Source organism: Bos javanicus, chromosome 18 (assembly GCF_032452875.1).
Source record: "Bos javanicus breed banteng chromosome 18, ARS-OSU_banteng_1.0, whole genome shotgun sequence".
Taxonomy (NCBI): domain Eukaryota; kingdom Metazoa; phylum Chordata; class Mammalia; order Artiodactyla; family Bovidae; genus Bos; species Bos javanicus.
Genome location: NC_083885.1, coordinates 36,111,908 through 36,124,446, shown reverse-complemented (window position 1 = coordinate 36,124,446; position 12,539 = coordinate 36,111,908). Strand labels below are relative to the sequence as shown.

The following is a 12,539-nucleotide window of genomic DNA, read 5'->3' as shown; positions in this document are numbered from 1 at the left end:
CCCGCAACCTCATGGGTGCCCAAATTTGGCTGGGAGAGCAGGGTGGGTGCTGGATATCAAGCTCCTCCACTCCGAGCAGGGCTGGGGGAGGTCCTTGATGCTGGGAGCAGGTGAATATGGGGTGAGGAGAGGGAGGAGATGAACCACCAGAACTGACAGTGAGCACTGTCCACTGTGGTGCCTGGTATCTGGGCGCTCCCTATTCTCCCACATCCTACAAGGGAGGCTGGGGGCCTGGATGGAACTGTCCCCTCCGCAGCCCCTCCCCTATCACTCCAGATCCTGGTGATTAACAGAGGCCTGCCTGTGGAGGGAAGAGGAATTCAGAGGTCTCGGGTCAGATGTTAACTATTTCCAATCTTCCCCAGCGTGGCTAAGGCCAGAGGACTCACAACCCTGACTCCCAAGTACCTCACATGTAGGAGTCCAACCTGCTTCAAGTTCTGATTCCACAATCTACTGGCTGGGTGACCTTGGAGGAGTTACAAAGTCACAAGCCTAGATTTCCTATCCAGTGAAATGGGGCCAATTCCGCTCCCCTCATGGGGCTTTTAGGAGGATTAAAAGGGCTTATTACATAAAGTACGGAGTGTAGTTTCTGGAACTCAGTAAGCGCTCCAGTAAATGGTATTTAGGTTGTTTTTTTTCTGATTTGTTTTGTTTGAAAGCCCTTCCGTGCCAGCCCTGCTGCCTGGTAATGCCAGCTAACTCAATGAAACGAGGGGGAAGATTCAGCTGAGGCTGACCACGTCTTTGGGTCTGGGAAAAGTCGGGAGTCGAGAAGGGATGATGGAGGTGGGCCCAGGGTCCTGGATCCAGAGGAGACTTACGAGACACTGGGCTCCATGAGGGCACACCTGGAACTCCAGACACACCACCTGCCTTTCCCAAACACCATGCTGCCTCTCCTATGGGGGATGGAAATTCTGAGCTGGACTGGACCCTCCTACTTCGCTTTTGTTCTCCACACCTTACACTCCATGGTCCAGCCAGACTAAACGTGTTTAAGTTCCTGGACCCCATATGCTGTTCCCTTGGCAGGAACACTCCCTGCCACCCCTCATGTCCCAACCCCTTCCCCAGTCTCTGCCTTGGATATCACTTCCTCCCGGTGCCCTCCACCTCCAGGAGCACATCAGCAGCCTTTCGTATGTGACTTTATATTTTTCTCCCTTGATTTTCTCCCTTGATATATATATATAAAACTTATTTTGTCCATCTCCCCCCACTAGTAGGTGGAAGGGCCTGCAAAGCCACTAAGGTATACCCGGCACCTAGACTAGAGCTTCACACTTGGTAGGTGCTCAATAGGTATTTGCTGAATGAAGGATTCACTATTAAAATTGCCTGGTGACTGATCTGCTTCCTCCCGTAGTTAGGGAGCTCACTGAGGTGAAGGAGCTAGGGGCCTTGCTTGCCTGTGAAATCCGAGCACCCAGCAGGTACTCAGGCGTTTGCTGGCGGCATAACAACCAGTCAGCTTGGCCTTGAGTCTCAGATACCTCACTGCCTCTGTGACGAGGGAGGAGCTGGACTCGACCACCTTGGCCACATGAGAAGGCTGCCACCCACCCACACGCTAGTCAGGACAGACATCTCCACCCAGGAAAATGTTCTCACCTGAGAAATTCAGGGCCCTTTCCAGATTCCCCTTCTACTTTGGGGGAGTGTGACAAGCATGAGCTTAAGGACAAATAAAGGAAAGGATTTCTCCCTCAAAACAAAGGACGTCATCAGGTATTTAATAAAGAACTGTTGTCTCTTAGCACAGGGCCAGGTGGGAAGCAGGAACCCAGAGGGGATGGGTCCAGGAAGGAGACTGTTGGGAGAAGGGGATGGTGGATAAAATCCAGAAGAGGCTCAGCAACTTCAAGACACAGAAAAGCTGACATCTCAGTACTCGGCCACTGTGCTGAGATCCCAGGTAATCCTCAGTCAACCCAGCAATTAAACTCCCAGTTATGTACCTAACCAACCCGCCTCTACAGTTTCACTTGAACAATGGGGTTCGCACAGCACTAGCTGTAATAGCCAAAAAAATGGAAACTTCTCAAGATGCCCATCAACAGCAGGAGTGTGGATGGTCCCATGATGAATACTATGGAGGAATGACAGTCTACCACAACCACATCCAGAACTATGCGAGAATCCCGAATGTGCAATGAAAGAAGCCAGATCCGAGAGGATATTCAGTTCAAATATAGGCGAATCAATCCACGGTATTTGAAGTCCTGATAGTGGTGGTTTTCTTGGGAAGGGTAGAGATGGGGAGAGAAGTGGCATCTGAGGTGCTGATAATGCTGTTTCTTAATGTGTATGCTATAGGGACACGGGTGTTTTAAGTGTGATGTTCAGTTACAGTGGTTCTTTGAATGGAGATGATTCAGCCTCAGGACAGAGGACTCCACTGCTTTGGGGAGGATGCCACTGCTCTGGGGAAAGAGGACCTTCTCTCTCTCCTCCTCCATCATCCTCCAAACACTCTGCAGAGCTATCGTTTCCTAGAAATTCAAGCTTGTGGTAGGCCATGCCTTCCTCACACAGCAGGGAGGTGAGGGCACCCTGCACGGGTAACCTAGGAACAGAGTGTGTGAAGAGGTGGGAAGGGAGACTAAAGGTTTGAGACCTGCTCCCCAGGCACCAGCTAACGGTGATGAACGTCAGGCTTTGCAACCAACCCTACTTGGCTGCTGAGCTAGGAAGGCAAGCCAGGTAGGCTAGAAGCCCCAGTTCCCAACTATTCATTCCACAGAGGCAGATTTATTGGACACCATGGAATCCCCTTGGGTGTAAACCCTGGCCTTACTGCTGACTTCCCTGGAGACCTCTTGCCAAGTTTCTTACCCTCATTTTACAGATGAGGGGGAGATATCACCACCTTTATGGTAAGGCACTTATAAGCATAAAAAATAACTAATCTTAGACAGTTAGCTCCTCCACGGCAGAGTCTTAGTTTTGTTCATTTTTTTAGCCATAGTTCAAGAGTACTGCCTGATACATGCAGCTGTTAAATACATGTTTACTGAAAAAATAACATGTAAATAGAGGGCCTAGCCCATAATGGCAGCTCCAAAACAAAAGGTGATTTTTATACAAGTTGAAATAAGCAAAACCATCTTGACGTTAACTCCTGCTCAGCCAGATTTATTACTGAACTTTGAAGTTTTCTACCAGAGCTAATGAGGGTTAGCTTTAATCTTACCCAATGCTGACTAAGGGTGAGTTGAACTTGTGCAGGGGCCATAATGAAGTACTGGATTTCTTTTACTGTAATTAAGCTGCTTCTCTCAACCATTCACCATGAAGAATGTATAGACCACTTGAAGTCACTCACTTTTAATCACTACACCAATACCACACAACCTCCTTCTTCCCACATTACCTTTGTCTTTGCTTTTAGACCACACTTGAAGGCAGGCAGACTCCAGAATGTGGGGTTGGGACAGGGGAATATTCCTGCTCTACCTCCTTCCAGATTAACCTCTCACTCTTGGTCTCTGTAAGCCTGGCTTCATCTGACCCAAGCCTCCATCACTAGGACACTTGAGAGACTGCATTCAAGCTGATTTCCTCTGCAGGTGTGTCTCTGGAAAACTATGATGAAAAGGAATAAATGATTAAGTCCTCTTGAGGTAGAAGGCTACTGTTGGTGGGATTTGGTGCTCCAACATTGCACTTCATTTCATCCACCTCCCACTTTCCAGTGGTTTAAAAAAACACAAACATTCTAGGAAACTTGGGAGTCAGAAACCTCCATTCAAGACCTATTGAGTCACTGCAGAGATGACTTTGGTGAAGTCACAACCACTGAAGTTTCATCTGTAAAATGGGCAGAACTTCACAAGATTGTCATAACTTTTGCAAAAACTCCTGGGACCTATAAATACCAGGTCCTGGGCATAGACCTAGAAGTGAAAGTCATATCTGTGACCCTCAAGGAAGCTCACGAGTTTAGCCTAGGGAATTGAATCCATTAAGCTGTTCCTATGTTTCTCCACCTCTAAAACCTCCAGCAAGATTGAGATACAGTTTCTGAAGTCCCAGCTCTGGGATTAAGAGCTCAAGTTGTTTAAATGTACCTCACCAGCTTCAAGAGAATGTCAGGAGGATAAAGCAAGCTCAGAGTTGTGCAAATGCTTTGAAGAGGAAAGTGCACATACAAACAAGGTATTAATTATATCAGATAATGTCTTTGAGCTCAACTTCATAGACACCTGTGAAGTTCATAACCCGGGGGCAAACAACAGGGGCAATTGTTCCTTGGCTATAGGGAAACTGTTGTCTGCTTGGCCAAACTTGAGAGTTTGTATGTACCCTCAGGTCAACTCTTTTAACATGGCGGGAGCCAGGCTGGGGCTCCCACATATTGAGGATAAGGAGCTGGTATGGAGGAAGGGAGGTAGAAAAGGTATCAGCTGTTGAGGACTAAAAGAAGAAATACCACTTTTTTGCTTCAGAGTTCCAATTTATTGGACAAATTGGGCCCAGAAACTTGCTTTTACTTAAAAAGAAGGCAGCATCCCATTTCATGGGAAGACTCCCCTAAGAACTCGGCACGTTGCAGGGAGCTCTGCTCAAGGTTAGCCAAGCACGTTAACCCACCTTTTATTTTATAACCCAGGTGTGCTCCTGGCCTGAACCCACCATTTTTACAACCATAAACCAGACATCCGAGAAAGCAGAATTTTCTCAAAAGGTTTAACATGACTGACGTCACTGAGAAGCAAGTACTTGGCAACCGGACCGTGAAATAGAAAACCTGATCACCACTTCCCCACAACAATCTCAAGCTTAGTGAAGTGACAGTTAATCTGATATTTCTTCCTTCAGTAAGAAAGATAAGGTGCAGACTACAGTCAAAGCCATAGCCTGCTCTCCCAGAGTATAGCTGGAGAACTTGACAATGAGGGGGAGGGGGTACAGATTTGGCAGAAGTCTGGTTAGCAATAAAGCTTCCTCAGGGAGCCGGAATTGGATTTGGGGCCCTGCCCAAGTTAACATTTTTACAGGTTGGCTGAGCTGCAGTTTGTTAGCCAGTCAGTAATAAACCCATGTGCAAGAATTTAAAGTTTATGAGGCATGGCCTCTTAATGCTTCTCCTCAGCTCCCTGCAGCCAAGAGTTTAAGGAGCTTGGCCTAGCCTGGGTGTTAATTGTTTTGTCAATCTGCAGAGTTATTTGGGGTGGGGGGCGGGCGGGGAGAAGGAAAAAAGGCTTCCACAGACTGTAGGCACCCAATCCTCTTTTTTTTTTTTTTAATTTTTTTTCCCAATCCTCTTTTGAAGAGACAAAGGAGAGCCTTTCTATCCCCTAGCCATCCCCACATTCAAGCTCTAGGAATCCGTACCTGGGGTGAAGGGTAGGCTGATGTGGGAATCAGAAAAATGCTAGGTGGCACGGGTTTTTAAATTGCTTTGAAATTTTTAACTGTAGATCCCCTACCCAGAAAAATCCACACAGAAACTCTTAAACAACTTTACAGGTTAAGGATCCTCTGGACCCCACCCAAGGATCCTGGGATACACTTGTTTAAGAAGTTGGGTTTGAGCGGTTGGAGGAGCCCCCACTGTCTTGGATGGAGGGAAAGAGGCCACCATCTGCCCCTCAGTTGCCTGAGCTTCATAACACAGTGGTTCTGCTCATCAGAGTACCCCCCATCCACCTCAAGTTTTTGAACTTCAGGTGGTGGTGGGGGGCAAGTAATTGTGAGATCAAAAATGAGCTTTGATTCCCCATCCGCCTACAGATGGAGACTTTCCGGCTTCTGGATCTCCACTCCCTCAAGTACCCTAACATTCCAGTCCCGAGACACTGGGGGCCGGGGGTGTCCCCAGGGTGTAATGGCCCCAGTTCAGGTGTGCCAGGCCCAGTTTCCAGGCAGGCTGCAGGGGCGCAGGCCCTCCGGGAAGGGCAGGGTTAAGAGTGCATTCCAGCTGCCGGGGGAGAAGGGGGGCGAGGGGAGGGAGCGCGAAGAAGAGAAACAGACCGGGTCTGTCTGTCGGAGACACAAAGCACGGTACACAAAGGGGGCCCTAGAGGGGCGAAGGGGGCTGCCCGGGGCACGGCTCATCCCCACACCTGCGCGGGGGCTGGGGAGGAATGTGGACGGCGCATTCCTCCACTGGGGCCAGCAGAGGAGAGCTTCCTATGTCCGGGCGGGGAGAGTGGCCCAGCCGCCCCGCACCGTGAAGGAGGGGGGCAAGGTAAGCCGCCGCAGAGGGACAAGGAGGGGCTGGACGTCAGAGGGCTCTACGCTCTCCGGCCTTTCCCTTCGGCCGCCCACCCCTCTTCAAGTCCCCGGGATGCTGTCTGCGCCTCCCCCACACCTGAGGCGGCGCCAGGAGTTCCCCGCGGCAGCCTGGACACCCCACGTGCGGCCCCCGCTCCGCAGTTCCACAGGCGGGCCCAGGGGTGGGGGGTCCTTACCTTTTCCCAGCGCCTGGCCCGGCTCCAGCTCCGCGCCTCGCGCCTCCAAGGTCACTTCAGCTTCCCCGAAGCCTGCCCGGCACGGTTCCGAGGCCGCGCGCGGCAGCCAGTAAACCTGTGCCTGAGGGAAGGAGGGAAAGAGGGAGGCTGGGTCATAGGCGTGCCCGGCCCTGCAAACCCATCCCGGGGAGTCCTCACAGGCTGTCCCGGACAACCCTGGCCCCACGGAGCCCAGCCCCACGCTCTCCCGGACGCCACCGCCGCGTGCGGACCCCTCCCGCCAGCCCTCTGAGGAGCGTTCCGGCCGGGGTCAGGGCAAGGCAATGGAGTACCTGGAGTAGGAGAAAGAAGCGCAGGAGGAGGGACGCGAGAGGCCCACCACGGAGCCCCATGGCTGGAGAAAGAGGGGTGAAAAGCTGCCGCAAAAGCGGGCTAGTGCTCCGCTAAGCTCAGCGTGAGCCGTGGAGAACCGGGGCCCGCGGGAGCCGGAGGGAGGGGGCCAGGTGAGCGCAGGTAGGTGCTGATTGGTCCAGCGCCGAAAGATCCCGCCCTCTCGCAGGTGGGGCCGTGGTTGGCGCGGTGGAGGCACCCAAGACCCCCACCCCCCCACCTCGTGCGCGCGCGCACACACACACACACACACACACACACACACACACACACACTGTCTTTACACACACATACTGTCTTTACACACACACAGTCTCTACACAGACACACACACACACACACAGTCTTCTCCCGTTCCCTCCTGCGTTCTCTTGGCTTTTCTGGAATGCCTCCCGGCAGGGACCCAGGCCCTGTCTTGCAGCTTCTGAGTTCGAGAGGGGAAAAAACCCCAACCCACCCCCTCCTCAGCCTTCGCAGCACGGGAAGAAAAAGGTCTCTGTGCCTTGCGGCTAGAGTGGGAAAAAGAAGTGGAGATGCATCTGAACCCGGCTGGAAACAGAGGCGCCGCGTTCATGCTTGCCTGAGGCGCTCTGTTACCCAAAGCTTTGATGGAGGCCGGGTGTGTCCGTCCCACACCCGGCGACAGCGGGGGGGCGCGGGGGGTGGTACCTCCTGCCTCTTTCCAACCTCCCACGTCAGCCTGCTCCCAGGTCTCCAGGGTTTAAAACTGGCAGTGAGGTCACCAGGGACCGTTACAAAATCTGCTACAACTCACGGAAGACTCACTACTTCCCTGGCACAGCCGAACAAATGGAGGCTGGGAGAGAAGATCCCAGAGTTCGAAGCCGTGGTGACACCAAAAGGTGCGAGGCAGAGAGGTGGCTGTTAATCCCAGCATCTCAGGCAACCTCCCCCCCCCCCCCCAACGTCAGATACATAATTAACAACTTCTCAACTTGTGAAAACGCAAATAAAGGCATTTTTAAAATCGCGACTGTTTTTATTGGTCTGCAGTACTGAGTATAATCTAAGTGAAAAATGCTGGCTGCGCGGAGCAGCCTTTCCGTGAACCTCCCTTCAAAACAGCTCTTCTGCATCCTTCCCGGGAGCAGACGGCGGAGCTGGGCGGAATTCGTCTCTCTACTGCATACCCAAAGTGCCCTTCCCCTGGCGACACGCAAATGAACCATGGGCCCTGAAACGGTCCTGACTCAGTCGCTCCACAGTGCACGCCGTCTCCGCACCGAGCTGAGCTTTCCCGGCCAGTCCCAGCCTCTTGTTCCCGGAGCCCTTCCCACTTTCCTTAGCTGTCTTGAGAATTTCAGGCTGACTCCTCATCCCTTTTCTCTCTTCTCCCCATTTCACATTCAGAGGTTTGAGGAAGAGACTGCAGTCTCTAAGTATAGATTTTTTTTTTTTTTTTTTTGGCCCTCAAAGGCTAACCTGGAAGCCTGCCTGTCTTTACCACCAGGCCTGCAGCGAAGAGGTCGGTTTGCGCTGTGACGGTGGGAGTTCTCTTTCAAAACGATCTTTGGCTCTGGGGGCGCACCGCCTGCGCTTAAGCCGGGATTCCACCACTTATTAGCGTGGTGGCCTCAGGCTAGTCAAATAACACCTCTGAGCCTCAGTTTTGCATGCCTCTAGTGGGGCTATTGTGCTAACTGGTCTCTAAAAGCCTAGGATTGAATGAATTAATGCAAATAGAAGAGGATTAAGTTAATTAACACGTTTAAAATGCTAAACTCAGCACTTGGCATAGAGCAAGTGCCCAAACGTTGCCTGATATTATAGCTTTAGGATCCAGCTCACTGGTCCCCTTCCTTTGCCTCACGAGCCGTTTCTCTCTGTAGTACCCTCAGGTTCCCCAAACTAAGAGAATAAGAAACGCTGTAATCCTTCAAGTTCACGACTGCTGGTAAAGCGAGCAATTGCATCTGGTATCAGGGGAGCGCTCGGTTATCGGGCCTGTGGTCCCGGCAGCTGGTGGCTGGGGAGGGCCACGCGCGGTTAAAACCCAAATCCATCTGCTGAGCACCAGCCCCCGTTGCCTCGCGCCTCTCTCTCCCGTAGGGGTCGCTTTCCGTGCCCGAGGGGAGGTTAGATACCCGAGCAGAGGCTTTTCCAGGCGGCGCCGGCCCTAGACTGTACCCGGGGGGCCCCGCCTACCCTCGCCTCGCAGGTATCCCCGCGCCCGCCCGGAACCAGATGAAGCCATTAGGCGGACAGTTAAACACCAACGAGCGTCGGGATACAGGCCCTAATTAAGTAAACACCCGACTGGAGGGCTGTTGAGCGCGCTCATTTCCGTCTCCTTCCAGAGCACTCAGCATTCCGGGCGGGGGAGAGGTGGGGAGCGGAGAAGCTGAGAGTCAGCTCTTCTGCCTGCACCATGGACCACACTGCTGGCTTCCCTGTAGCTCCCCTAGCCGTCCGTTCGTTCATTCAATTAAGAGATACTTGCTGACGGCCTGCTGTGTGCCAAGCACTGGAGATACAACACTGAATGAAACAAACACACCCGCAACCTTGGAGCTTCCATTCCAGATTGTGAGGAAAATAAGTAAATATATATATACATATTTATATACCTATATAGGAAAATAAGTATAAATATATAGAGAGGAAAATAATATACTTATAAGGAAAATAAATATATAGCATGTTAGTCGGTATGTGCTATGCAGTAAAGAACAGAATCAGTTCAGTTCAGTTCAGTTCAGTTGCTCAGTCGTGTCTGACTCTTTGCGACACCATGAATTGCAGCACGCCAGGCCTCCCGGTCCATCACCAACTCCCGGAGTTCACTCAGACTCATGTCCATTGAGTCAGTGATGCCATCCAGCCATCTCATCCTCTGTCGTCCCCTTCTCCTCCTGCCCCCAATCCCTCCCAGCATCAGAGTCTTTTCCAATGAGTCAACTCTTCGCATGAGGTGGCCAAAGTACTGGAGTTTCAGCTTTAGCATCATTCCTTCCAAAGAAATCCCAGGGCTGATCTCCTTCAGAATGGACTGGCTGGATCTCCTTGCAGTCCAAGGGACTCTCAAGAGTCTTCTCCAACACCACAGTTCAAAAGCATCAATTCTTCGGCGCTCAGCCTTCTTCACAGTCCAACTCTCACATCCATACATGACCACAGGAAAAACCATAGCCTTGACTAGACGAACCTTTGTTGGCAAAGTAATGTCTCTGCTTTTGAATATGCTATCTAGGTTGGTCATAACTTTCCTTCCAAGGAGTAAGCGTCTTTTAATTTCATGGCTGCAGTCACCAACTGCAGTGATTTTGGAGCCCCCCAAAATAAAGTCTGACACTGTTTCCACTGTTTCCCCATCTATTTCCCATGAAGTGATGGGACTGGATGCCATTATCTTCGTTTTCTGAATGTTGAGTTTTAAGCCAACTTTTTCACTCTCCACTTTCACCTTCATCAAGAGGCTTTTTAGTTCCTCCTCACTTTCTGCCATAAGGGTGGTGTCATCTGCATATCTGAGGTTATTGATATTTCTCCTGGCAATCTTGATTCCAGCTTGTGTTTCTTCCAGTCCAGAATGGGAAGTGCCAATTCACGGGACAGAAGGCAGAGTTGAAAACTATGAATAATGTGATACGGAAGGTGGTTTTAGGTCAGGATCTAGCAGGAGACAGAATCCAGCCACATGTTGATTGAAGTCTTAGTGAAGGGACTTGAGGAACGGGCAGGGTTCAGGGGTGTTGAAGGTCCGGAGATAGTAGCAGCAGAAAGGCAGCTACAACTTGGAGGGCTGGATGGCAAAGGGAGGAAATGCTGTCACTGGGAGTCAGGGGTTGGGGCTGGGGGAGCTGGAGTGCGGAGGACCACCCCCTCAAGTGGAGCTGCGGTCTGGGAGGGACAGGACACTTGCTCAGAGCAGAGCAGGGAGGATGTGTGTGCGGTGGGGGGAAACAACCCAACGTCTCTCTCCTTTCACCTTTCATCTTCTGGCATTGCCTCCCAAGGACCAAACCCACGCAGAAGCCTGAGGGCAAGAAAGCAAGAGAAAGGCAGAAAATGGAGGAGGGGCTGATAAGCAATGGGGAAAAAGCCCAGAGTCCTCCTTGAGGAATACAGACCTTAAGGCAGCGGGGAGCAAATTACACCAGGATAGCTGAAGCACAAGGACTGAACGAGGGAATACATACAGATGAGAATTAATTAATATTTTAAAAACACTAAATTCAGCACTTGGCACAGAGCAAGTGCCCAGGTATTGCTTAGTAGTATTTCCAAGCAGAGAAAATAAGGTGAAAGGACCTGGACCTGAGGCAGGAGATTACTTCGGACAGGGTAAAAAAAAAAAAAAACAAAAAACAAACCAGTGTGGCTGGAGTGGAGTGAGCTAGTAGGAAATGAGTCAGATTTGGGAGGGTGAGGAGCAAATCTTATAGAGCCTCCTAGGCTATTGTAAGAATTTTAGCTTTTCTCTGAGAAGGAAAGGAGGAAGGCCCAGGAGGGTGTGAGCAGAAGAGAGGTGAAAAGACTATAGGACATGAGGGCAGAAGCAGTGAGGTCAGATGGGATTCCACTGCAGTCAGTCAGGCAAAAACTGAAATGGCCTGGTTCAGGGTGCTCCTTGTGGAAAGGGTAAAAAAATTATCAGATTTTAAAAAAGTAATTAATTTTTAATTGAAGGATAATTGCTTTACAGAATTTTGTTGTTTACTGTCTTTAAAAAAAAAAGAAAAAAACAGAAAATAAAAAGTACTGGTGAAGAAGTGAAGAAATCGAAACACTTGTGCACTGTCGTAGGAATGTAAAATGGTAGAACCACCATGAAAAATAGTAAAGTAGTTACTCAAAAAATTAAAAATTGAATTACTGGGACTTCCCTGGTGGTCCAGTGGCTAAGACGCTGCACTTCCAATTCAGGGGGCCTGGGTTTGATCCCCAGTCAGGGAACTAGATCCCATGTTACATGTCACAACTAAGACCCAGCACAGGCAAATAAATAGATATTTTAAAAATATAATTGCTGTATGATCAAGCAATTCCATATCTAGCTGCTACTGCTTAGTCGCTTCAGTCATGTCCAATTCTGTGAGACCCTATGGACTGTAGCCTGCCAGGCTCCTCTCTGTCTATGGAATTCTGCAGGCAAGAATACTGGAGTAGGTTGCCATGCCCTGCTCCAGGAGATCTTCCCAACCGGGATTGAACCAGGGTCTCCTGCATTGCAGGTGGATTCTTTACCAGTCAGTCATTAGGGAAGCCCTTCCACTTCTAGGTATAACCCCAAAAGAACTGAGTGCAGGGACTGTAACAGATATTTCTACATCCACATTCACAGCAGCATTATTTACAACAGTCAAGAGGCAGAAGCAACCCAAAAGTCCATCAACAGATGAATGGACAAACAAAATGCTTAACAGGTACAGAGTTTCAGCTTTGCAAGATGGAAAGAGTTCTGAGGATGGATGATAGTGATGGGTACCCAAAAACGTGAATGTACTTAATGCCAATGAACTGTATGTTATGTGTAGTTTACCACAATTTTCAAAAGTTACTTTAAAAAAAGTGATCAGACTCTGCATGTATCTTGAAGGTATTGCCAATGAGATTGGCTAAAGGATTGGATGGGGGTGTGAGACAGAGCAGGTCAAGGATGACTCCCAGGTCTGGGGCCTGAGCAACCAGCAGGATGCCAATGCCATTTCCTGAGATGGGTAAGGCATGTGTAGTGGACACTGTCAGGGTGCTCTCAGGTCC

General features: G+C 50.3%; 1 protein-coding gene and 1 non-coding gene across 7 annotated transcripts in view; one reads left to right on the top strand and one right to left on the bottom strand.

Moving 5' to 3' along the window:
* CDH3 (cadherin 3) overlaps positions 1-12,539 on the bottom strand; it is a 117,250-nt gene that overhangs the window by 38,355 nt on the left and 66,356 nt on the right. For 4 of the 6 annotated variants that reach the window (XM_061387702.1, XM_061387704.1, XM_061387708.1 and 1 more), the window contains one exon: positions 6,426-6,546. In XM_061387702.1, coding sequence (XP_061243686.1) covers positions 6,426-6,546 — 121 coding nt within the window. Of the gene's footprint in view, positions 1-6,425; positions 6,547-6,757; positions 7,010-7,272; positions 7,646-12,539 lie in introns of those variants that run through there. The other 2 variants (XM_061387705.1, XM_061387706.1) reach the window with 2 other exon arrangements.
* Positions 11,660-11,732, top strand: TRNAG-UCC (transfer RNA glycine (anticodon UCC)). Its single transcript has one exon. It is a non-coding gene; the product is annotated as a tRNA-Gly (tRNA).